General features: G+C 36.9%; 1 protein-coding gene across 1 annotated transcript; it reads left to right on the top strand.

Moving 5' to 3' along the window:
- Nucleotides 1-584: 584 nt before the first annotated feature.
- Nucleotides 585-24906, top strand: lonp2 (lon peptidase 2, peroxisomal). Its single transcript, XM_081372946.1, has 15 exons — nt 585-930; nt 2338-2572; nt 5719-5850; nt 5950-6072; nt 6160-6323; nt 6820-6914; nt 10915-11173; nt 12787-12928; nt 15845-15995; nt 16194-16320; nt 17141-17268; nt 19676-19794; nt 21904-22111; nt 22703-22887; nt 22964-24906. The coding sequence occupies exons 1-15, from the start codon at nt 698-700 to the stop codon at nt 23183-23185; spliced, it is 2523 nt and encodes an 840-aa protein (XP_081229072.1). The 5' UTR covers nt 585-697; the 3' UTR covers nt 23186-24906.
- The last annotated feature ends 162 nt before the right edge of the window (nt 24907-25068 follow it).

Genomic DNA, 25068 nt, shown 5'->3' with positions numbered 1-25068 from the left:
TCAACCTTTTTGCTTTTGTCTGTTTCCTCTAAAAAGTAGATCAAAAACTAGTCAATAGAATAGAATAGAATAGAATAGAATAGAATAGAATAGAATAGAATAGAATAGAATAGAATAACATACAGAATAAAATTTGTGATTTCAAAATTTTCCAAAATTATGTTCTTTAATAAAAAATAAATAAAAAAAAACAGTTGTTGAGGAGACAAATTAAATTAAGAAATATGTTTACATATTGTACATTTTTATTTGAGCCTTTTGGGCATTTAGCTTCGATTATTTTAGAATATTTTCAGTCATTTTCAGTCATTTTAGCAGCCACCTTGGAAGTTTGCTGAGGCCCCCTAAAGGACCCGTTGGTCATTGGGTCATCTATAAAGATTCTACCTCTGCCGCGTGAATTTTAGCCCTGCTTCAAATGTTCCAAAAATATATTTTTTTCTGATTCTGACTCGTCCCGAAAGTAAACACACTACGAAGAGAGAGTACACAGTGTACATCTGGCCGCGTTCCGCGGAGTTTCACAAAAGTAGGCGTTTCCGTTTGCACTCCAAAGATTGTTCTAGTTTACCTGCCGTAGTTCCAACTTCCTGTTTTCATTTGTCCCAGTCTGTCATACGATGAAGGCGTTCCTTACACCCATAGTTCACTGCGAATACAAGTTTTAAACTTTAAACGTCTATCTAGCCTTTGCACAATGTCATCCAACAGTGGTATTCAAATCCCCAGCCGGCTGCCTCTGCTGTGTACTCATGATGGAGTGCTGTTACCCGGCTCGACCATGAGAATCAGCGTCGACACGGCGAGAAACATGCAGTTAGTGAAGAGCAGACTGCTGAAGGGGACCTCGCTGAAAAGCACCATCATAGGGATTATTCCTAACACTAGAGACCCCGAGCACGACAGCGATGAGCTCCCGTCCTTGCACAGGTGTGTGTGCGCGGTCAAGACGGTCAAACCCGCTGCAGGTCCAGTGTGATGCAACTGTCATTGAGTTTCGAAACTATAGTCATTTATTATGCTTTTATAATACAATAAGTTACTTTTATTGTATTATAAACTTTATTTTATAATGTGTAACTTTGATATTTACCCGAAATCTTTGTGGTTACCATAGAAATGTTTGTACTGGTGATGATGACTGACATTGAGACACTATTTTGTATTCACTGAACTTTACCTTTGGGTGTTTTTTGTTGAATAATGTTCAAACATTAACCTACATGCCTGTGCATTATGGTTTTTTTTTACATGCTGTAGTAACAGTGTTTGTTTTCTAGAAAAATCGTTTGAGCAGCAGATGGACTTTAACCTTGCAAGCCTCTGTTCTGTCAGCGATCAATGGCTCTCCAGACAGGGTTTAATGTAAAACATGGACATATAAGAAAGGAACACAAGCCTGGAACTCATGTAAATGTAATAAAATGATGAAAGTAAAAAAACAACAACAACAATATATAAATATATATAGTGCTGTGCAAAAGGCCACATCCAGCTTTATAGTTTTAGCAATGTTTTAATGACATGTCTTTATTAAGATACAAACAGAAAACACAGGAAATATGTACACCAAAAGTAAAAAAAAAAATCATTATTTAGTGTGACCTCCTGGACTTCTTCCAGTTTCTTAAAAAAAGAAACTCTCAGAAACTTCTTATCTGATTTTGAAACTTTTCTTGTTCTTCCAGTCCTTTTCCATTTAGGTTTAAGAGAAATACTTGCCACTTTAGCCTATAGAAGCCATTTTTTCTGTTTTTTAATACTGCAAACAAATAACCTGTATTTTCTGGTCATATTCCAATAAAGAGACTGTGAAATAATTATATATGGTCATTATACCATTGCTAAAACATCTAACGGTGGCCTGAGACTTTTACACAGTACTATATATATATGTATTCCTAGATAGCTGTACTTTATTACGTACACCTTCTAGTACCGGGTTGGACCCCCTTTTCCCTTCAGAACTGCCTTACATCTTCATGGCACAGATTCAACAAGGTTCTGGAAACATTCCTCAGAGATTTTAGTCCATATTGACATGAGCATCACGCAGTTGCTGCAGATTTTTCTGCTGCACATCCATGATTCAAACCTCTCGTTCCACCACATCCCAAAGCTGCTCTATTGGATTGAGATCTGGTGCCTGTGGAGGCCATTTGAGTATAGTGGACTCATTGTCATGTTGAAGAAACCAGTTTGAAACCTACAATATCACAAATTAGATTTGACAGAAAGCAAAACTCAGGCCTCAATGCTTAGTTTATCTGTTTAGATTAGTTTAATCTGTCTTCAAAACTTCTGTTTTTTAATATGTGCTTCTGTCTTCTGTCTCAGTATTGGCACAGCAGGACTGGCAGTACAGGTCGTAGGCAGCAACTGGCCAAAACCACACTACACACTGCTCATTACGGGCTTGTGTCGCTTTCGTGTGACCCAGCTGCTGAGAGAGAGACCTTTCCCCATGGCAGAGGTGGAACAGCTTGACAAACTGGAGCAGTACACCGAGGGAGATCCGGCTGATGGAGAGCTGGGAGAGCTGGCACAGAGGTTCTATCAGGCCGCTGTACAGGTCAGCAGTGTTCTAACAGTCTATTAAAATAACTTTTTCCACAAGTCACAGATATTATTCACTTGATACACCTGTGTATAATATAAGATTAAGTATGATTTTGTAAAAGTTTTTGAAAGAAGTCTCTGCTCACCAAGGCTGCATTTATTTGACCAAAAATAAACAGTAATATTGTGAAATATTATTACAGATCAAAGTAACTGTTTAATGTTTTAAAAAATGTAATTTATTCCTGTGACGTTAAAGCTGAATTTTCAGCATCATTACCCCAGTCTTCAGTGTCACATGATCCCTCAGAAGTCATTCTAATATGGTGCTCAAGAAACTTTTCTTGTTACAACCAGTCAAAAACCTTTGATAATTTTTTTTGTAAAAACTATACTTAAAAAAAAAAATTAAAATAGAAATCTTTTGTAACATAAATGTCTTTACTGTCACTTTTGATCAATTTAATATGGAAGCTTGTTTCCACCATGGAATAAAAAATAAAAAAGGAAACTGACTTTTATCTCACAATTCAGACTTTTTTCTCGTAGTTGCAAGTTTACGTCTCTCAATTCGTACTTTTTTTTTTCTTAGAATTGTGTGATATAAAGTCGCAATTGTGTGTTATAAAGTCAGAATTGTGAGATATAAACTCGCAATTCTGAGAAAAAGTCCATTTTATTTCCTCAGAATTGGACTTTATAACATGCAATTGCGAGTTTATATCTCACAGTTCTGAGAAAAGAAGTCAGAATTGCGATATAAATTCACACTTGTGAGTTCATATCTTGCAATTCTGAATCTCTCACAGTGGTGAGAAAAAAAGTCAGAATTTTTAGATAAAAAGTTGCAATTATCTTTAAAAAAAAAATTTTTTTCTGTGGCGGAAACAAGCTTCCATAATTAAATGCATCTATTCTGAATAAATGTATTAATTTCCTTTAAAAAAAAAATCTTACTGACACCAAATTTTTGAATGGTAATATATATATATATATATATATATATATATATATATATATATATATATATATATATATATATATATATATATATATATATATATATATATATATATATATATATATATATGCATGCATGCATAAATACATACAGTGCCCTCCACAATTAATGGCACCCCTGGTAAATATGATCAAAACTGGCTGTAAAAAATAAATCTGCATCGTTTATCCTTTTGATCTTTTATTCAAAAAATGTGCAAAATTCTAACCTTTCATTGAAGTAAAAGAATTGAAAGTGGGGGGAAATCACATTATGAAATAAATGTTTTTCTCCAAAACACGTTGGCCACAATTATTGGCACCCCTAGAATTTTTTACGAGTAAAATATCTCTGAAGTATATTCCCATTAATATTTACCTTTTTTAGCACACCAGGGTGACTAGGAACATGAAACTGTTCAGCTATGACTTCGTGTTTCACAGGAGTTTAAATATGAGGAAACACAAAGGCCAAATCCCCTTAATCATCCATCACAATGAGTAAAACCACAGAATATAGTTCTGATGCGCAGCAAAAGTTTGTTGACCATCACAAAATAGAAAGTGGCTGTAAGACAATAGCTAAAGAATTGAAAATCCCCATTTTGACCATTAGGGCAATAATTAAGAAGTTCCAATCAACTAAAGATGTTACGAATCTGCCAGGAAGAGGACGTGTGTCTATACTGTCTTAATGCACGGTGAGGATGAAAGTTTGAGTGGCCAAAGACTCTTCAAGGATCACAGATGGAGAATTGCAGAGATTAGTTGAGTCTTAGGGGTCAGAAAGCCAAAAAAAAAAAAAAAAAAAAACCTACATCCCCACATGTTGTTTGGGAGGGTTTCAAGAAAAATCCTCCTTGCTCCTCCAGAAACAAACTCCAGCAAATTTAATTGTCAGACATGACTGGAACTTCAAACGGCACAGGGTTCTGTGGTCAGATGAGACTAAAAAAATAGCTTTTTGGCAGCAAACACACTAGATGGGTTTGGTGCAGAAAAAAGTAAACCCCATGTGTACAATTTAATATACCATTGGATCTTTAATGTTGTGGGCATATTTTTCTGCTGGAGGTCCTGGACTTCTTGTTCAGATACATGGCATCGTGGATTCTATCAAATATCAATAGATAAAAAATCAAAACCTGACGCCTTCTGCTAGAAATCTTATAATGGGCCGTGGTTGGATCTTCCATCAGGACAACGATCCAAAACAAACATCAAAATCAACACAAAAATTTGTTGCGGAGCACAAAATGAAGCTTCTGCCATGACCGTCTCAGTCCCCTGACCTGATGAGTGGGCTGAACTGAAGAGAAGAAGCACAAACATGGATCTGGGAATCTGAAGGATCTGGAGAGATTCTGTATGGAGGAATGGTCTCTGATCTCTTGTCAGGTGTTCTCCAAACTCATCAGGCATTATAGGAGGAGACTCAGAGCTGGTATCTTGTCAAAAGGAGATTGCAAAAAGTATTTAATAAAAGGGTGCCAATAATTGTGGCCAACGTGTTTTGGAGAAAAACATTTATTTCATAATGTGATTTCCCCCCACTTTCAATTCTTTTACTTCAATGAAAGGTTAGAATTTTGCACATTTTTTTAACGAAAGATCAAAAGGATAAACAATGCAGATTTATTTTTTACAGCCAGTTTTGATCATATTTACCAGGGGTGCCATTAATTGTGGAGGGCACTGTACATACATACATACATACATACATACATGCATACATACATGCATACATATATATACATATTAATAGTAGTATATGCATTTATTTAATTAATTAAATAAATAATCTTATTTATTTACCTACTTTTACCAAATACCTCTTTGATGAATGATAACTAACATTAGAATTTGATCATTTTTTTTGATAAATTCAAATAACGGTAATTGATGGCAGTCAAAGTTTTTAAAAAATATGAAAGTTGAAGATATGTTTAAAAAAATCAAAGATCCTTTTTTCATGACTGAAGAAAAGATGAATGGAATTGTATTTTTCTCATTTGGCACCAATCATCTATACATTGAGTCATCATTTAAACTGAATGAATATAATGGCTTCATTCTTTGCCAAATGATACAGAATGATTCATTGCATGTAAGCTTTTCATTCAGTGTATTGACCGTGTTCTCTGGCCTCTCTTTGTCCAGCTGGTTGGGATGTTGGACATGTCTGTGCCTGTGGTGGCTAAACTCCGGCGTCTGTTGGACAGTCTGCCTAGAGAAACCTTACCAGATGTCCTGGCCTCCATGATCCGCACTTCCAACAAAGAGAAACTGCAGGTGCGACAGACAGAGTCAGTACGACTTACAGAGTCCTAGTGTGATCATGCACCATGTTTAAACCTTTCTAAAAATGTTTTCTGAATGTGCTGTTGTCAGGTGCTGGATGCAGTAGACTTGGAGGAACGGTTTAAGAAGGCCCTTCCTCTGCTCACCAGACAAATTGAGGGGCTCAAGTTACTGCAAAAGACACGCAAACTCAGACCTGATGATGACAAAAGAGTAGGCCAACATTTTTTTCTCTTTTTGCACAGTCACCTTCCTCCACAACTTCCTGCTCTATCACAGAGTTCTTCTCCTTTCTCCTAGGTGCTGGCCATCCGTAAAGGTGGTGTGTTCCCAGGTCGTCAGTTCTCGCTGGATGAGGAGGTGGAAGATGAAGATGGTGATGACAATGTTTTGCTGGAGAAGAAGGTGAAGGCAGCAGCTATGCCAGAAGCAGCTCTGCGCGTGTGTCTCAAGGAGCTCAGGCGGTATGTACTGGTAATTTCAAACAAAACCACATTTCACAGCTGCCTACGCACAAGACAGCAAGGGACTTTTTGCAGTTGTTTTTAGACCGATTAAAATTAAGTCATTATCTTTAGTTTAATCATTATTTTAATGAATAGCACATTCATGACTCCCCCCTCCTGAGCTGCATCCTGTCTGGATTTCTTCCTCATCGTCCCAACATCTTAAGAGAAATATATATATATATATATATATATAGAGAGAGAGAGAGAGAGAATATATATATATATAGAATATATAAATATATAAATATATATATATATATATATATATATATATATATATATATATATATATATAGAATATAGAATATATAAATATATATATATATATATATATATATATATATATATATATATATATATATATATATATATATATATATATATATATATATATATATATATATATATATATATATCATTTTTTTTTGTTTTTTGTTTTTTTTTGCCACAGATTAAAAAAGATGCCACAGTCCATGCCGGAGTATGCCCTCACCCGGAACTATCTTGAGATGATGGTAGAGCTGCCCTGGAGCAAGAGCACAACAGGTAAGAAAACTTTCTAAAATAAAATGAAATAAAATGTATTTGTATTTTTGTAGACATGCATTTTTGTTTTTGGAGTGAAGTTTCCAAACACTGTTAAACACTAATGATTAATTATTACAACTATCATAAACTAACTATTATAAGCTATTATTACATGGCTTGGTTGAATTCTAATGTAGAATGCGGTCTGTTATTTCTTGATAACAGACCGCTGCTAAGTATAACACACCGTTGCCATGAAAAACAGAGCGTTGCTATGGACACAGGATTCTAACCGTAGAGACAGAACGGACTATTTTCTTTTGCGGAAGCAATACAATCGTTTTTTAAATCAATAAACTCCTTTTTAAATCAATATTTTGTGTCAAATTATTGATTTATTTGGTAGGTAGCCATGTAATAAGCGGGATAATGTAGAGCGAGGCGGTTGTTATAGCGAATACAACCCCGACAGGTTGATCAGGACCCCGACGCAAAGCGGATACATTATCTCTTACTTATTAACTATTATTGCAACTAAACCTCAATTATTATAGTAGTATATTTTATATAATACAAAATAGAATTTAAGTATGTATTATTATATTATTAAATTAAGTCAAAGTATAGCATTATTTATTGTAGTGCAAGAAGAGTGGCATATGTGCAAAAATAAGAAGTTGTATGCAACTCATCCGGAAATTAAGACCAGGACTTTTCTCAATTTTAAAACTAGACTTGATCAGGTGGTCTACACAAGATGTCGTATAGGTCACACCCAAGTTTGACCCATGCTTTTTTACTTAAAGGTGAAGACCCAACATTATGTATGTTTTGTAGAATTCCTTTAACTGTCAAACATATTTTATTAGATTGTCCTGGACTTAACACAAGTAGAATGCTTTTTATGAAGTTATTTCAGTTAAGGACATTTTTAATGAGATTATTATACCTGAAAAGGTTTTTGATTTTTTATCATATTATGTTAACTTAAAAAAAAAAAAAAATTGTATAATATGACTGGCTGGTTATCTTTGTTCTGTTTTTATTGTATTTATATGAAATTTGTGTTTTTGTAATTGAATTTTTGCCATGAAGATAGCTCTGATTGCTGACATGGCATTAAATAAAAAAGATGATGATGATATTTATTGTAGTATTTCTGTATGTTAATTACCCCATCCATGCATAAATGTTAAAAATAAAATTTAGTAACTATTTGTTTGACAATTTTTAATTGTAGATATATTGTATATTTCTAAATGACCTATGCTAATGTTTTACCAGTGTTTTATACACTACAGTTCAAAAGTTTGGGGTCGGTTAGTTTTTAAATGTTTTTGAAAGAAATCTCTCATGCTCATAAAGGCTGCATTTATTTGATCAAAAATATAGTAAAACAGTCATTTTATTACAATTAAGAAAAAACATGTTCTATTTAGATTTTTTTAAATGTAATTTAAAAACTCCAGTCATTTCTCCAGTCTTCAGTGTTACATGATCTTTCAGAAATCATTCTAATATGCTGATTTTGGTGCTTAAGAAACATTTATTATTATTATCAATGTTGAAAAAAGTTGGGCTGCTTAATATTTTTTAAAAGATGATGCATTTTTTCCAGGATGCTTTGATCAATAGAACATTCAAAAGAACAGCAGTTATTTGAAATAGAAATATTTTATAACATTATGAATGTTACAACTCTTCATTTTTATTTAATGTATTGTCATTTGTGAATAAAAGTATATTCATAAAAAAAAACTGACCCCAATTTTTGAACTGTAGCGTATATATATATATATATACACACTAAATGTATAATAAACTTTTTGAAAATTAATTTAAAGAAATGTAATAGTTTAATTACATTTTCGGTAAAAAAAAAAAAAAAAGTCAAATTTAATCCAAAAGCTGTTGTCTTGAGATTTCCTCCAAAATATTTTTAATTGTTGATAACACCTTTGTAACTTTTAATTAAGCTCTCATGTAAAATCAATCAGAGAGTATGCTTACACTGCTTAGCCATCAGCAGAGGGAGACTTTTACCACGTTTTGTGAATGAATTGCTCTGTCTACTGTAGTGATGCAGAGGCATTTGAGCTGTTTATGCGTGTTATTCTTGTCATGTTCTTCATGGCCACATGAGGGACTCTGAGAACTCCAGTACAGTACATGATCTTGCCAAGCATAGCTAGAGTTTTGGACCATATGTTGAGAAGCATTAAACACCTTTCTATTCATTCATTTTCTGTGTTTTGTTTTCTATTATTATCTCATGTGCATGATTGCAGCTATTTCTTTTTGTTTTAACAATTTTACTGGCACACTTAAAGACATGTAAAAAAGTGTATGCATTACCTACTATCCTAAGCTTATAGCTTGCCTTGAAATATGATCTCTGACTATCTACGAAGGGCTCAAAGAAACATGCGCATGTGATTGAATGTTCTCATACACACACCTCTGAATTTCCCTTGCTCGATATGTCTCATGTACATGAAGTGCATTTCACAGTCTTTTAGACACAGTCTTTGAGCTCAGCACTCAAGGGTGGGTCAGCATTAGAAGAAAACTGATTTAGTGGTTTAGATCAGCGTCTGAAAGCTGGGAATAGAGAGGTTTGCCCTTACAGGAATGTTCTTCTGTAAATGCAGAATTAGACGATTCATGATTTGTGAGAACCATAAAGAAAATTCTGTGCCCAGTTTAAGTTTACTTTATGAGACAGCTGCACATACGTCTGTATCTTATTACTACATGAGGTAGTGGAGATGCATATGTCTTTGATAAAATACTCACATTCCTTTCCCAATTTTTACATCATGCGTGCAATCAAGGGCTACAATAACTGTTTAGGGTCTGCAAGATGGTTTTGAAAAAATGTCTTTTATGTTGACCAAGGCTGCATTTATTTGATCAAAAATACAGTTATATTGTAAAATATTATTACAATTTAAAATAACTTTTCTATTTTAATATAATTTATTCTTTTGATGGCAAAGCTGAATTTTGAGTTTTCAGTGTCACGTAATCCTTCAGAAATCATTCTAATTTCCTGATTAGGTACTCAAGAAACATTTCATGTTATCATAAATGCTGGAAACAGTTGTGCTGCTTAAAGGGTTAGTTCACCCAAAAATGAAAATTCTGACAGTAATTACTCACCCTCATGTTGTTCCAACCCCGTTAGACTTTTGTTCATCTTCGGAACACAAATTAAGATATTTTTGATTAAATCTGAGAGCTGGATCACTCCTCCATAGGCTTCTATGTTATTTAAACTTGCCGGCCCAGAAAAGTTAGTAAAGACAATGTTTAAAATAGTCCAAATGACTACAGTGGCTCAACCATTAGTTTATCAAGCGACGAGAATACTTTTATACTTGAATACTTTTTGTACGTCACACGCATCACACACATGACCAGTGTCGGCCAATAGTGAGCCTATGTGCTGTTACACTACGAGAACTCACGTCAGAGGCCCACACAGAAGAAAATGAATAGTTGAATAAAGTCGTTATTTTTTTTTATTTTTTTTGCCCACAAGAAGTATTCTCGTCGCTTGATAAACTTATGGTTGAGCCATTATAGTCACTTGGACTATTTTAAACATTGTCTTTACTAACTTTTCTGGGCCAGCAAGTTTCAATAACATAGAAGCCTATGGAGGAGTGAGCCAGCTCTCAGATTTAATCAAAAATATCTTAATTTGTGTTCCAAAGATGAACGAAAGTCTTACGGGGTTGGAACAACATGAGGGTGAGTAATTACTGACTGACAGAATTTTCATTTTTAATGAAAACTAACCAATGAACTAACCCTTTAATATTTTCGTTGAAACCGTGATACATTTGTTTTTGATAAAAAGTCCAAAAGAAAAGCATTATTAACATTATAATTGTCTTTAGTGTCACTTTTGATTAATGCAATGCATCCTTTCTGAATAAAAGTATTAATTTCTTAAAAAAAAAAATCGTATTATACTCATTATTTTAATTCTATAACATTGTTATCTACTTAGATTGCCTGGACATCCGTGCAGCGCGGGTGCTCTTGGATAATGATCACTATGCCATGGAGAAGCTGAAGAGGAGGGTGCTGGAGTATCTGGCTGTGCGGCAGCTCAAGAGTACCCTTAAGGGACCCATACTGTGTTTTGTAGGACCCCCGGGTGTGGGAAAGACCAGCGTTGGGCGTTCCATCGCTCGCACACTGGGTCGAGAGTTCCACCGCATCGCCTTGGGGGGAGTCTGTGATCAGTCTGACATCCGTGGCCACAGGTAAGAGGTCATCACAATGGTAGGACTCAAAGTCTGATCTTCAAACAAGCATGGTACATGATACATATAGTCTCAGTGTCAGACTGCTTTGAGGACGATACTGTAGCAGATCAAGTCCTTTTGTCTGCTGTTCTCGGCCAGAATAAGCTGTGTGGACCAGACTTCATGCTGGTAGTCAAAAGTCTGACTGCACGAAAAATACACACTCCAGTGCAAAAGTAAAAAAAAAAAATGTTTTTGAAAAGAATTATGTTAAGCTCAACAAGGCTGCATTTATTTGATAAAAATGTGTAATATTGCAAACAAATTATTACATTTTTAAAACAATTGTAATCCTGTAATGGCAAAGCTGAATTTTCAGCATCATTACTAGTCTTGTGTCACATGATCCTTCAGAAATCATTCTAATATGCTGATTTGGTGCTCATAAAATAGTTGTTGCTTAATATTTTTGTGTAAACGGTGATACATTTTTACAGGATTCTTTGATGAATGGATGTTCAGAAGAACAGTATTTATTTGACAGACTTTTTGTTTTATAACAATGTAAAGGTCTTCACTGTCACTTTGTCACAATTTAATGCATCCTTGCTAAATAAAAGTATTAATTTCTTACAAAAAACAAACAAACATTATGACCTTAAACTTGTATACTATATAAACAAAAAAAAGGCTATATTTCCACTGCATTGCCAAAACCCTGTGACCCAACCCTCATGTTACTGTGATTAACCCGGGTGTTACGTTACTAATCCAAGATCCTTCAGATGTTTAAACCTCAAGCCAGTCAAGCTTTGTTTTGCAATCAAATGGTGAGTCATAACCAACATGTGAAGCATGCAGTGATATAGATGTGTCAGATTGAGGTGTCAGGCGATGATGAACCCACCAAAGAGACGTGATGTAGTGACCCTTCAGTGACGAGAGAAACTTTAAACCTTGACCTGCATTGTGATTTCTTTTGATGTTCCCTTTGATCTCGTCACTATAGAAACTAGAAGGTGATAACATCATGACACCTGGCAGGACAGGACGAGCTTCTTTGTTTTCTGATTGGTCAATGTCAAACTTCACACTCTCCTACGGAAAATGTGTCCTCTTACAAGACCTTTCCCCATAAACTCTGCATTTGTCTCTTCACAACACATTTCTTTAAAAGAGTCTGCATTAGTTTACTACAGTAGAGTGTTTAAAGTTTAATGACAGTCTTACACCCACTAATGACTGTAATTAAGGCACAACTCCATCCTGTCTGTCTTCGTATCCTGCCTATTTGGTAGTTCAGTAGGACGAAATGCTACAGTTTACTGTTTTCGACCCCATCAGATGCACTCAAGCGCCATCCAGCAACATTGTCAAGACGTCATTTTTGATCAGCTACGCAGCCCACCAATTATGTTCCAGGAGCAGGAACACCTACTGACAACCAATAGCACAGCAACCTGAATAGAACTGCATCAAAACGGTTGCAAGATTGTGATCTTTTTTTTGTTTTTTTGCACACCTACAGATCTTTTTTACTTCCCTTATCATGTTCCACTCTGTCTTTTACCTCTCCCTCTCACTACTTTATTTCTCACTCAAACTTTATCTCCATGTGTTTCCGTCCTCAGACGCACATACGTAGGTAGCATGCCTGGCCGCATTATAAATGGACTGAAGACTGTTGGGGTAAACAATCCTGTCTTTTTATTGGACGAGGTGGACAAACTTGGGAAGAGCCTGCAGGGAGATCCTGCTGCCGCCCTGCTGGAGGTGAGAGAAACTACATGTAGGTTACAGTACTGCTACTTGGCTTGACCACAGTCTCACACTACAAGAAAATCTTAATAAAAAAATGTTTTTTGCCTGGATGAAAGGTTGGATGGATGGAGGGAAGGATGAAAGGAAGGAAGCATGGAAGGCTGAATGTATAGATGTAAAAAAAAAAGTTTTAAAAGACACTCAAGGCCAATATTGGCCTTATATAAGTGGATGGATAGATGTTCTGTGATATGATTTCAAATTGAAAACTGGAGATGGAATAGTGTAAAACTATCGATAGATTTTTCTGACAGGGCAGGTCGCTCTGTTCCAGAATGGTATTACCCAGACTCACTGCATGACATTATATGCCAGGATACTGAAAGAAAAAGTTTTTTAAAAATGTGTTCATGTGTGGTCTACAAGATCATTTTGCATGCAAGGTTAGTGCTTATCATAGCTAGATATAGTCCATATCATAGGTTGTAGTTTGTTGTACTTTCTGTATACAAGATCACATCACCATTTGCATACACTTGATTGCACATGAGCCAGTTTGTTTCCACTGAGATAAATATCCAAATATTGTCCATGGATGCTCTGAACATCTGTGCATGTGATCTTATCTCTTGGCATGACATACTTTTACAATAATTCAGAGGAAGAGAAATGTATCTTACAATTTCACCAGAGATCAGCAGTCTGCATCGTGTAATCAGAAGATCGCCACTCAAAAAGCATCCAGGGAGTGACGTTGATCTCCTACTGTAAAGCACGTGAGCCCTTTCATTGAGCTTCAGATAGGATCTGGAGATAGGAAAGTTCATCACAGGGCGGACGTGACCTGACAACAAGCTCTGCAGAAAGCTATGTGATTTAGTTTGTCACAGGCTGAGAGTATACACACTTTACTTAGGTCAGCATTTCAAAATAAATACTTTAAAGGTGATTGTTAATAGCTATAACGATCTTGTTTTAAACTCTTAACCCTGAGTATTAAAATTCGGCACATAACTCATCTCATGTGTCATACCTCATGGTGCATCTCGGAGAGGTGTTATTACTTGACTAAAGGCCCGTTCACACAAAGGCTCATTCATCAGCTGGATAAAAATCGCTCTAAAAGTGATTCCAATGATATCGTTCGACTGTGCCATTATAGTAATAGTTGAGGTGTGGACTCTGCTTTTCTTTTCTTATTTTTAAAACTATATCTTTATGGTTGTGGTTATAGTTATCGTCCTTGGTGTGAATGGGTCTTGAACAATCAGACTTACGATTTCCTTTTTTTTTTTTTTCGGTTTTGTCAAATACCATTGTGGTTGTGTAATTTAATTAAATGTGTGTAGATTTAAGGTGCTGTCACATTAGTGCAATTTTGTGGGCAAAAAGATCTATTGTCTGTTATCAATACTTTAGTGATGTATGAAGCACAGCTCACACAGAAGGTACTTTCAAACCAGGCAGCGTTCTGTTGGTTAACGTGATGAATCCTCGTGGCCAACTTGAACCCGCTGCGAAATCTACTTTGGAAAAACTTTCGCCCTCAAACTAAATCCCTGATTGCGCTGATTCCTGTTGAAATGCTTGTGAGTTAGCAGTTTGAAACAGACTCAGTCAGTGAATCAATCAAACCAGTTATTGACTCCTTCACTGAACAGGGATTCATTTCTCCACCAAAGCATTTTTTGGCTGGCTGAAAATTCCAGGCACTCTTTTGAAATATTTTTCATAATATTGTGATAGCCTGGAGATATCATATGGTATAGACATGGATACTCAAAAGACCAGCAGTATAAACTTTTCCTTCATTGTTTGTTCAGTCGTTGTACAATGAGAATGTGATGGTTGGCGGTATGATATTTTTCCCGTCCCTCCTTCTCTGTAATTGGACTGTAATCTTATAGACAAATGGTGCGTTCTATTTGTCCTTGGAAGTTGGAAATTCCTAGTTTTCAGTAGGAACTTTTAACTGGAATGCCCTCTCAAGTCAATCAATCCTTGCGACTGGAAAACTAGGGGGAACCGCAACAACCCGGACTCAAATATGGCTACTCAGTGCATCAACCATAGTGAAATGTTTGTCTATGTCTCAATAAACTCAATGATGCACACAGTACTATCCAAACTCTAATTGTGGACATGATACTTTGGCATTATCTGTGCAAAATGGCGCTTTTTATGTATTTGTATTCCGAAAGAACAAGCATAGCAAAGGTTTGTCTGGATGCGTCTATCTTAGTTTTCTGCCCTGTGTCCTGGAACGCAGTGAACTTGGGTGTGACATTCCCAGCTCCGACATCCCTCTTCCAAGGTAAATGGAACGCAGAAAAAGTAAAAAGTAAAAAAAAAAATTCATGAAACTCTCGGAACGCAATATTTAGCGTGGAATAGACACTCTGCTGGCTCCCATAGCAAACTTTTGAAAAAAGCCGGCTTGTGAAGAAATGCTTTGGTGAACACTCGCCCTTACCATGATAAAGTATACTTCAGATGCATGAGGCATCAGTCAGTTTACTGACTAAATGTTGATTTGACAACATGTAATTAAAGATTAGTAATGGTGTTGTAAAAAACATTAAAATATGCTTTTAATTAATTGGTTAATGTTTAGCATTTTAATAACAGAGTGGAAGGGAAACTTTGTTTGGAACTGTATGATGATATGTGAATCCCTAATAAAATAATTAATAAAGACCGTGTTTGTTTTTTGTCGATGTACCATCCAGTGCTGATTCTAACAGAAGTGGTTTGAGGAGGCTGTTGCTATGGTTACCTCCTCAGGCTAGAGCAGTCAAAATCATGAGAATCATGATTGAATTATCAACAGTTCATCATGAGATCTATTTGATGCGCACGCTTTAACTTGTAAATCTAACGTTTGTGTTAACACCTAAATTTGTGCAAATGAACTGTGGTCATTTTCAGGTTCTGGACCCGGAGCAGAACCACAGCTTCACCGACCATTACCTCAACGTGCCATTTGACCTCTCGCAGGTCCTCTTCATTGCCACCGCAAACACCACGGCCACCATCCCCCCTGCCTTGCTGGACAGAATGGAGGTCCTCCAGGTGCCAGGTCAGAGTTCAATATCGGACAAAAAAACACAGCAGGACGTGGGGTTGACGATGTGACATTTTTAGTGATTAATTCCTGACTATTTTAACATGAACTCAATTAAGTCTATCCTACAACTGAGCAGATGGTTTTGCAGTTGAACACTTGATTAGTTAATTGTAATTTGTGTTCTGAATATCAGCATGTGTGTCTCATTAGGGTACATCCAGGAGGAGAAGGTAGAAATCGCCCATCGGCACCTGATCCCTCATCAGCTGGAGCAGCACGGGCTGACCCCGCAACAGCTCCAGATCCCACAGGACACCACACAGGAGATCATCAGCAAGTATGCACACACTCACACGTTTTGTGTTCTAAAGAGGTTCAGCCTGATAACGGCACTTTTAACTCACGTGGAGGACAGAAGGACAAGATTAAATTGTTCAGACGGGAGCAGTCTTTGTCAGTTAAGAACTAATCACACACACTAACTAACAAATTAATCCCTCTCTCCATCCATACACTTGTATTCTGGTATTTGGAAGTTAACATGCCATATGCTTTGACTCTGAATGGTGAATATATTGGTGATATGATCAACAGAATGAGTTTTATGTTAGATGCGATTAATCATGATTAATCGATTTGACAGCACTTAAAGCAAATGAAAATATAAACAAATAACAAAAATAGATAGCAAACTGAAAAAAAGAGCTGAATTTTTTTTGCATAGCATTTCGAGTGGAAATAAATTGAGTAAATTTGAATGCATGTGCAATGTATTTGAATGTGTACATTAAGGCTAGAAGGGAGCATAACATTTCAGAGAATGTAGCGCCTCACTGCTAAGAGAGATTATAAGGTGAAACAGGAACAGTGGGGCAGTTTAGGTCACAGCCAGGTCTCCTCTTGTAAACTAGATCCTCTACTGTCTCACTCTCTCCTTCAAAACCATATCTTAAGACAGGCTGCCAAACTTCTCTTCTAAAAGTCTGTAGTCCACCAGGGATCGTCAATTAGAGATATTTGCACAGCAAACTAATTAATTACCTCAGAGGTTGCTAATTTGGGGATGATTATCTGCTAAAAAGCTATCAATACATGGCCCCGGCCCAGCAGTGCCAGCAGTAAATGACAGAAAGATTTGTGTGTGAATGTGTTTGTAGGTACACACGGGAGGCAGGCGTGCGCTCTTTGGAGAGGAAGATCGGGGCCATCTGTCGAGCGGTGGCTGTGAAGGTCGCTGAAGGTCATAGGGTCTCTAGAGCAGAGTCCCCCACGGAGCAGCTTGCAGGTAAAAGTGGGATTTTTTTCATCTCACGCATCATTGTAGTTTATGGCTGGAATTACAACAGCTCCCCCAGGCTCTGCTTCAGTCGTAGACTCTGGATTGATGGTAGTAGCCTTTGGGCAAAGATAAAACTGGAACCACAGTGTGTTCTTGTCTTTGATGCATCCCGATGGATATCTCCACCAAAAGTAAAATCTGATTGGATTAAAATACTGCACCACAATAGCTACACATTACATGGTAAGTATGTTCTGATTGGCTAGGATGACACTTTGTGCAGTATTTTCCTTTCTTTGAGAACAGGAAAATGTACATGTTGCTGGAAACTAGGCTTGCTGTTAGCAAGTTAGCACTGTGATAGTCGGTGTTACACAGTGTTCATCCCCACACCGATTACATCACTTGCACAGCCCCCAACTGTTTTTTTGATTTTTTTATAGTAATAAAAATAATTTGGTTCAGTTAGACAACAGACACTACGATTACTTAAAAACTGAACACGTCTGCTCAAAGCAGTGCACAGATCAGCACCAGGAGTAAGATTTCATTGATCACATGATGAGAGTGATGCGAGCTGACTGACGAGATGATGGTGGAAGATTGGTTTCAAAGTGAAATGTATAAGCACCTATTTGATAGTCGGCATTACCGATGGGAAAATATCATCATCATCACATCCCTACTGGAAACATGTTGCATTACCTAACTATAAAACACTTAATATGAAACGCTATTCAAAAACATTCAGAGTCAAAGAATCTGGCAAGATTTAGCCTTTTTGATCTCGCTTGGCCATTTAACGGTTGTAGTAGTTCCCCTTGTGTCGGCTCCACCCTGCTATTTAGATATATTATTGGCATCTGTATTGTACTTAAAAATCCATATAATGATGGACCACTAGTCTCGCAGCTGGTAAGACACTTTGTAAGGATGTATTTAATTCAAGAAGTGTATCGTGCTTCGCTCCCCAACAGCAGCAACTCAGGAATGGTTTAGCATTCTGCCACATACAGACGGCTGACTTCAGCACAATCCATAACACATACTTACCCTTGCTGTGCCACACAGACAGAATCAAGTACACACTACCTCTAGATGTGTGTTCAGACTAAAGAGCACGAGTAGGAAACCCATGCTGGGAAAATATCTAACGTACAGTCAGTAAAACTAGTCTCGCACATTATGAGAACCTCAGCACACACATGCACATATTGGTCATCAATCTCTCTAAGCACGGGCCCCCAGAGGGGTGGAGGAGGGTAAAGCATGCTAACAGACGGCCTTAGAACCCCCCTTCACCGTCCCGCTGCAGCTGCTCCTCTGTAACAGAAGTAATAGCCCAGCCAGTTAACGCTCTGTTTAGATTCTGATTTACCCCAACTCTGTTTCTCAATCCTCTCCTGCACGGCCCATGTGTGAGATGAGATTTAGAGAGACGAGGGTCAGGGGTTCTTTTTTGCTTTGCTTTATTTTGTATTCAGTTTCTCAGACTCTGTCTGCTGCTCGCTGTAGCAGGTGTTATTCCTAGTCTTTACATCATGACAGCTGTCGCATGTGCTTCCTGCTGTTATATCCACTCTCTCAGAACATTTCGGCCCTCTTATGGTTTGCATTAACCTCCTAAGTTACAGGGAAATGAAAGAATCAGTTCGTCAGGTAGCAGAAAGTCTTTTTAAAAGTGTACTTTTTATTTGTGACACACTATTCAAAAAGTAGAATTTGGCTGGTCATGTGACCAACATGCACGTCCTCATGAAGCATCCTGCTCCATATAATTTATATGAAAATGCAGCATAATTTTTTAAACATTTTTGTAAAAGCGCTATTCATTGTCTAATGTGTAAGTTAAATTAAAAATATTAAAATAAATACTTGTAATTAAAAGTACCGTACTTATTTCACCGTTTAAATAAAATAAAAATGAATTAAATGAACAATAATAATAAGTATAGATAATAAATATAATCATTTGTGCTTTTTACTGATCAATCATGCACAATAAAATCTTAAAAGACAATTTAATTATATCTTTCCTCAGAATGGCATATGCTCTTTCCTTCTTTGTTCTTCAGAACATGATTCTCCTTCTTTGCATGTCATTAACAGTCTAGTCACATGACTTGTGGGCAGCAAGGGGCATGTACATAAATGTATGTCTTGCCAAGGGCTAATACACAACACTCGCTTTCAGAAAAATAGACACATAAACATACTCTGTAAGTAAATACACCCTACAGCTGCTTTCCTTATTATGTTTTTTTTGTCTTTTATCTCTGCTTAAATGGAGTTTACTTTTAGTTCATGAAATGTCAAACCTCTTTTACATTGACACCAGTTTTAAAGAAAAACCTAGAATTCCACCAAAGTTTTCACCAGTTTCCCACCTTTTCTCTCTGTCTATATCTTTTAGATCAGAATACAAAGAACAAGGTGGAGGATTCTGGGATAGCGGCACCTCCAGAGATGCCAATCGTTATTGACCACATTGCGCTTAAGGATATTCTTGGACCGCCACTCTTTGAAATGGAGGTTAGTATTAAATAAATGCCAGAAAGCTTCTTAGTTGTGTCCCAACTATACACTCTATATACTTAACTGTGTAGTGTATACAGTTATTTTGTCAGTCTTAAAGTGCACTTTTTCCTTTTGGGATTTTCAGTGTGAACACTATTTATACTACAAACTGGCACAGAATAGTGCATTAGTACGCAAATTGGGATGCACCTCTTTTTGTGTGTCTGAAGGAATTTTTTTTATTATTCTTCATTTGTCCACCAAGCTGTCGGACTGTTCGCGCCTCGGCCCTGTGTGTGCTGTAGTGTTTCTCAGAGAAGTGCTCTCTCCTCTTAGTAATGGAGGCTGCATTCCTGCCATGCCTATGGGGACGGGACAGGGGAAGACCAGAGGCGGTCAGAGAGCAGCCTGTTTCAGTTCTACTGAACTATCACACACATCTTCTCCTTCAAACCCTTGTGTTAGCATTCCGCTTTCTGCAGTTAGTTTACCAAGGATACAAACAGGCAAAAGTTCACTTTTTTGAAAGGGACATGTATAAAATCAGGCTGTCTGTCTGTGGACTTCTTTTTTTAATGGGGCAAATTCTTAATCTAAATATAGCTGGAAATAAAAATCAGAAGGGCTTGCTGTTCTTTTCTGCATTTAAAGATATGGTCATAAGTTTACATCAGCTATATAGAATTTGTAAGATGTGTAACACTTAAATAAAATGTTCATTAAGCGCAGCTCTGAAGAAGCTGCATAACATTTCTAACAAATATAACTTGTTTAAATGTTTATTAGATATGTAAATGTATAATATATTATACTTTAAATATATACACTCACCTAAAGGATTATTAGGAACACCTGTTCAATTTCTCATTAATGCAATTATCTAATCAACCAATCACATGGCAGTTGCTTCAATGCATTTAGGGGTGTGGTCCTGGTCAAGACAATCTCCTGAACTCCAAACTGAATGTCAGAATGGGAAAGAAAGGTGATTTAAGCAATTTTGAGCGTGGCATGGTTGTTGGTGCCAGACGGGCCGGTCTGAGTATTTCACAATCTGCTCAGTTACTGGGATTTTCACGCACAACCATTTCTAGGGTTTACAAAGAATGGTGTGAAAAGGGAAAAACATCCAGTATGCGGCAGTCCTGTGGGCGAAAATGCCTTGTTGATGCTAGAGGTCAGAGGAGAATGGGCGGACTGATTCAAGCTGATAGAAGAGCAACTTTGACTGAAATAACCACTCGTTACAACCGAGGTATGCAGCAAAGCATTTGTGAAGCCACAACACGCACAACCTTGAGGCGGATGGGCTACAACAGCAGAAGACCCCACCGGGTACCACTCATCTCCACTACAAATAGGAAAAAGAGGCTACAATTTGCACGAGCTCACCAAAATTGGACAGTTGAAGACTGGAAAAATGTTGCCTGGTCTGATGAGTCTCGGTTTCTGTTGAGACATTCAGATGGTAGAGTCAGAATTTGGCGTAAACAGAATGAGAACATGGATCCATCATGCCTTGTTACCACTGTGCAGGCTGGTGGTGGTGGTGTAATGGTGTGGGGGATGTTTTCTTGGCACACTTTAGGCCCCTTAGTGCCAATTGGGCATCGTTTAAATGCCACGGCCTACCTGAGCATTGTTTCTGACCATGTCCATCCCTTTATGACCACCATGTCTAAAGAATCCTTTCAGCACCTTGTTGAATCAATGCCACGTAGAATTAAGGCAGTTCTGAAGGCGAAATGGGGTCAAACACAGTATTAGTATGGTGTTCCTAATAATCCTTTAGGTGAGTGTATATATATATATATGTATATATATATATAGATATATATATATACAAATATCATATAAATTATATGATCTTAATTTATATATTATAAATTATATATATATATATATATATATTATATATATATATATATATATATATATATATATATATATATATATATATATATATCATAATATTTAACAATATTACTGTTGTTGTATTTTCAATCAAATAAATGTAGCCTTGGTGAACAGAAGAGACTTAAAACATTAAAAATCTTACCGATCAAAAAGTCTTGACTGGTATAAGCATTTGAAGTATGTAATCAGAGCTGTATGTGTTTGTAGGTCTCAGAGCGACTGACCCTACCAGGTGTGGCAATCGGGCTGGCCTGGACTCCTATGGGTGGAGAGATCATGTTTGTGGAGGCCAGTCGTATGGAAGGAGAAGGTCAGTTGACCCTGACGGGACAGCTGGGGGATGTCATGAAGGAATCTGCCCATCTAGCTATCAGCTGGCTCCGCAGCAATGCCAAGACTTACTTCCTCTCCAGTGGTAAGCAATAGACATTGACTATCCATACACATGTACCGTTCAAAAGTTTAGGTTGCATTTATTTGGTAAAAAAAAGTACAGTAAAAACAGTATTTCATATTGTGATTGTGACTGTTTTCTATTTGAATATATTTACAATGCAATTTATTCCTGTGATGGTAAAGCTGAATTTTCAGCATCATGATGATCCTTCAGAAATCATTCTATTATGCTGATTTGCTGCTCAAGAAACATTTCTTATCAATGTTGAAAACAGTTGTGCTGCTTATTTTTGTGAAAACTGTAAAAAACAATGTCAGGACTTTTTAAAGGAATATAAATAGCATTTATTTAAAATAACAGTCTTTTATAACATTGCACTACTGCCACTTTTAATCAATTTAATCCATCCTTGCTAAATAAAATTATTAATTTCTTTCAAAATAAGAGATTACTGACCTCAAACATTTGTATGGTACTGTACTTACAGCAGTCATTTATAGACATAAGTTGTGCTTGACTCAGCTTTTAGTTCAACCACATTTTATGTTCATAGTTGACTGAGCGAGACTGATTTATCACAATGTTTGTGTCTGAATGATGATGTTGTAGGCAGCGCTGATCCTCTGGAGAGTACCGATATCCACTTGCACTTCCCGGCAGGGGCCGTCACTAAGGACGGACCCTCCGCTGGTGTTACCATAGTAACGTGCCTGGCCTCTCTGTTGAGTGGGCGTCTGGTGCGCTCTGATGTGGCCATGACCGGAGAGATCACTCTGAGAGGACTGGTTCTGCCGGTGAGGAACCTTAAACCATTCATCATCAGAGATGTTTAATGTCTGAGCTGACATGATATATCTCGTCTCTCTACAGGTAGGAGGTATAAAGGATAAAGTCTTGGCCGCTCACCGGGCCAATCTAAAACGCGTTATCATCCCCAAGCGCAACGAGAAAGATTTAGAGGAGATCCCAGCCCATGTGCGAGCTGATCTGGATTTCGTTTTCGCCAGCACTCTGGATGAAGTCCTGAATGCGGCCTTTGATGGCGGCTTTCCCTCAGCTGTCAGTCATCCACAAGTTGTTAGTAAACTCTGAGACTGTAGTTGCTAGATATGAAGACTTTTTTTCCTCATAGAGGAAGTTGAACACTCAGCACTTAGTTTGTCATCTTTGTGCACTTATCAGCTTTAAGTGCTTGTGCTCTAATTCACTGATTTAATAACCTCTAATTTAACAATAGAGGACTGAGTATAATTTTGTTCCTGTAGAACTGACGACAAAAGTTGATCTGACAACTTTGTGCTGCCTATACTGTAGATAATTACACTAATCCAGCCTTATTTTTTTTTTAAAGTTGTGATTTAACCAACATATTTAGTGATCCTCATAAAATGAATTAGACTAATGAATATCAAAGTTCTTAAATATGAAGGCTGGAATATTTGAACTTTGTATGGTGAGTACAATTTAAAGGAATAAATTTGGTCTTTGAAATTTGGGTTAGCATCAAATAATTGTGTCTGTACAGGAAATGTTTCTAGAATGGGTTGCACCTTCAGACCATCATTCTTCCTTTGTGTATGAATTTACAGTCGCTATTACAGTGATGATCATTTAATAGCATAATGGTAAAATAGTCTGACCATTTATATTTAGTTAGATCAGCATTTTAAACGCATCAGTGGCTGTATTCACAAAACATTTAGGAGAGTTCTCCTAAATAGTAGTGAGAGAAGTTCTTAGGTAAGAGTTTAGTTTCCTCTAAAAAACCTATTCACAAAGCTTCTGAGACCAACTTTTGCTAAGAAACAGAGAGAAATCTCTGGAGAAAGGGTGGCGCTGACCTCATTGCTATGGATGATGTCAACACGCTTACTAACTATGCCCACAGTGATTGGCTGATAGGGGAGGGGTCTCTGTCAGTGATTTAATCACAGAAATATTGCAGAATGAGGTATTATGTTGCCATATTCAAATATAGATTTTAAAATGTAGGCAAAGTATCACTAATTAAACAAATATATGTTCAGCTAATTGTCAGCCTCTTACATCTCAAAAGATTGCGGAATAAGCAACAAATGTTTTATAGAAAATGTTCTGGGGGAGCGTGTTCAAATGGTCTATCTCTATCCAATCAGCTCGAAAGGGGGCATGCACTCTATATATGTACAATATATGGGGGAGTACTCAATTCCGAGCTTTGAGCCCTCAATCCCCTCTGACAGCATGCCAAATACGCTTATTTTACTCTTTTACTCTATCATTTGTAAGTGTAAACTTGTGAAACTGCCACATGTAATCAGAAATTTTTTATTTTTGGCTTTTTTATGAAGAAAAGGCTCAGCACCCAAGGCTATCACCTATTGCCTCAACGGCGTACAGCGTCTTTACCGGATTGCCGGCAACACTTATTTTAGAATTGCTTGTGATTTGGTCAATGATTTAGAAGTCCTCTTGACTACCCCTAACTTTTAGCACTGAAATGCAGAGTCCTAAAATTAGGACTGACACGCCCATTATTTTTTAAGAGTTGAATCAAGTTAAGAGCTACTTTTAGCCTTAAGATGTTTTGTGAATACGGCCCAGATTAATATGATTTCATAGTTTTCCATCATTTCATTTAAAAAAAATCACCAGTGTACTATTTGTCTGTTCTACCAGGACAGCTGAAATGCTGTAGAAGTGATTCGTTCTTGACAACTAAACCATGTATTGCTGTATTTGTAGTTGTCATGCACATGATAATTTGCTGTGCTATACTGCAAACAATGCTGACATTTTACCTGCGTTTGGGAGTTATAAACCGTTAATGCATTCTTGTTCTCAATGACTGTAATACCTGCATGACAGCTCTGACCTGAAAACAGAAGGCATGTTTGGAAATGTCAAAAGATGTAGACCAACCACTTTCACAGAAGTCGGTCGGTTCAACATAAAGGGTATAGATTTGTGAGAAGCCCTATTTCCCACACACTTTG

Source organism: Scardinius erythrophthalmus, assembly GCF_964197995.2.
Source record: "Scardinius erythrophthalmus genome assembly, chromosome: 8".
NCBI lineage: Eukaryota > Metazoa > Chordata > Actinopteri > Cypriniformes > Leuciscidae > Scardinius > Scardinius erythrophthalmus.
The sequence above is the reverse complement of the archived record's forward strand: the minus strand, read 5'-3'. Positions and strand labels throughout refer to the sequence as shown.

Excerpts from the sequence above, each read along its gene's own strand:
- lonp2 (XM_081372946.1), top strand. The coding sequence starts at position 698 with ATGTCATCCAACAGTGGTATTCAAATCCCCAGCCGGCTGCCTCTGCTG. Across the intron at positions 12,929-15,844 it reads CTGCTGCCGCCCTGCTGGAG|GTTCTGGACCCGGAGCAGAA; the intron begins GTGAGAGAAACT and ends GGTCATTTTCAG. Across the intron at positions 16,321-17,140 it reads ACACAGGAGATCATCAGCAA|GTACACACGGGAGGCAGGCG; the intron begins GTATGCACACAC and ends ATGTGTTTGTAG.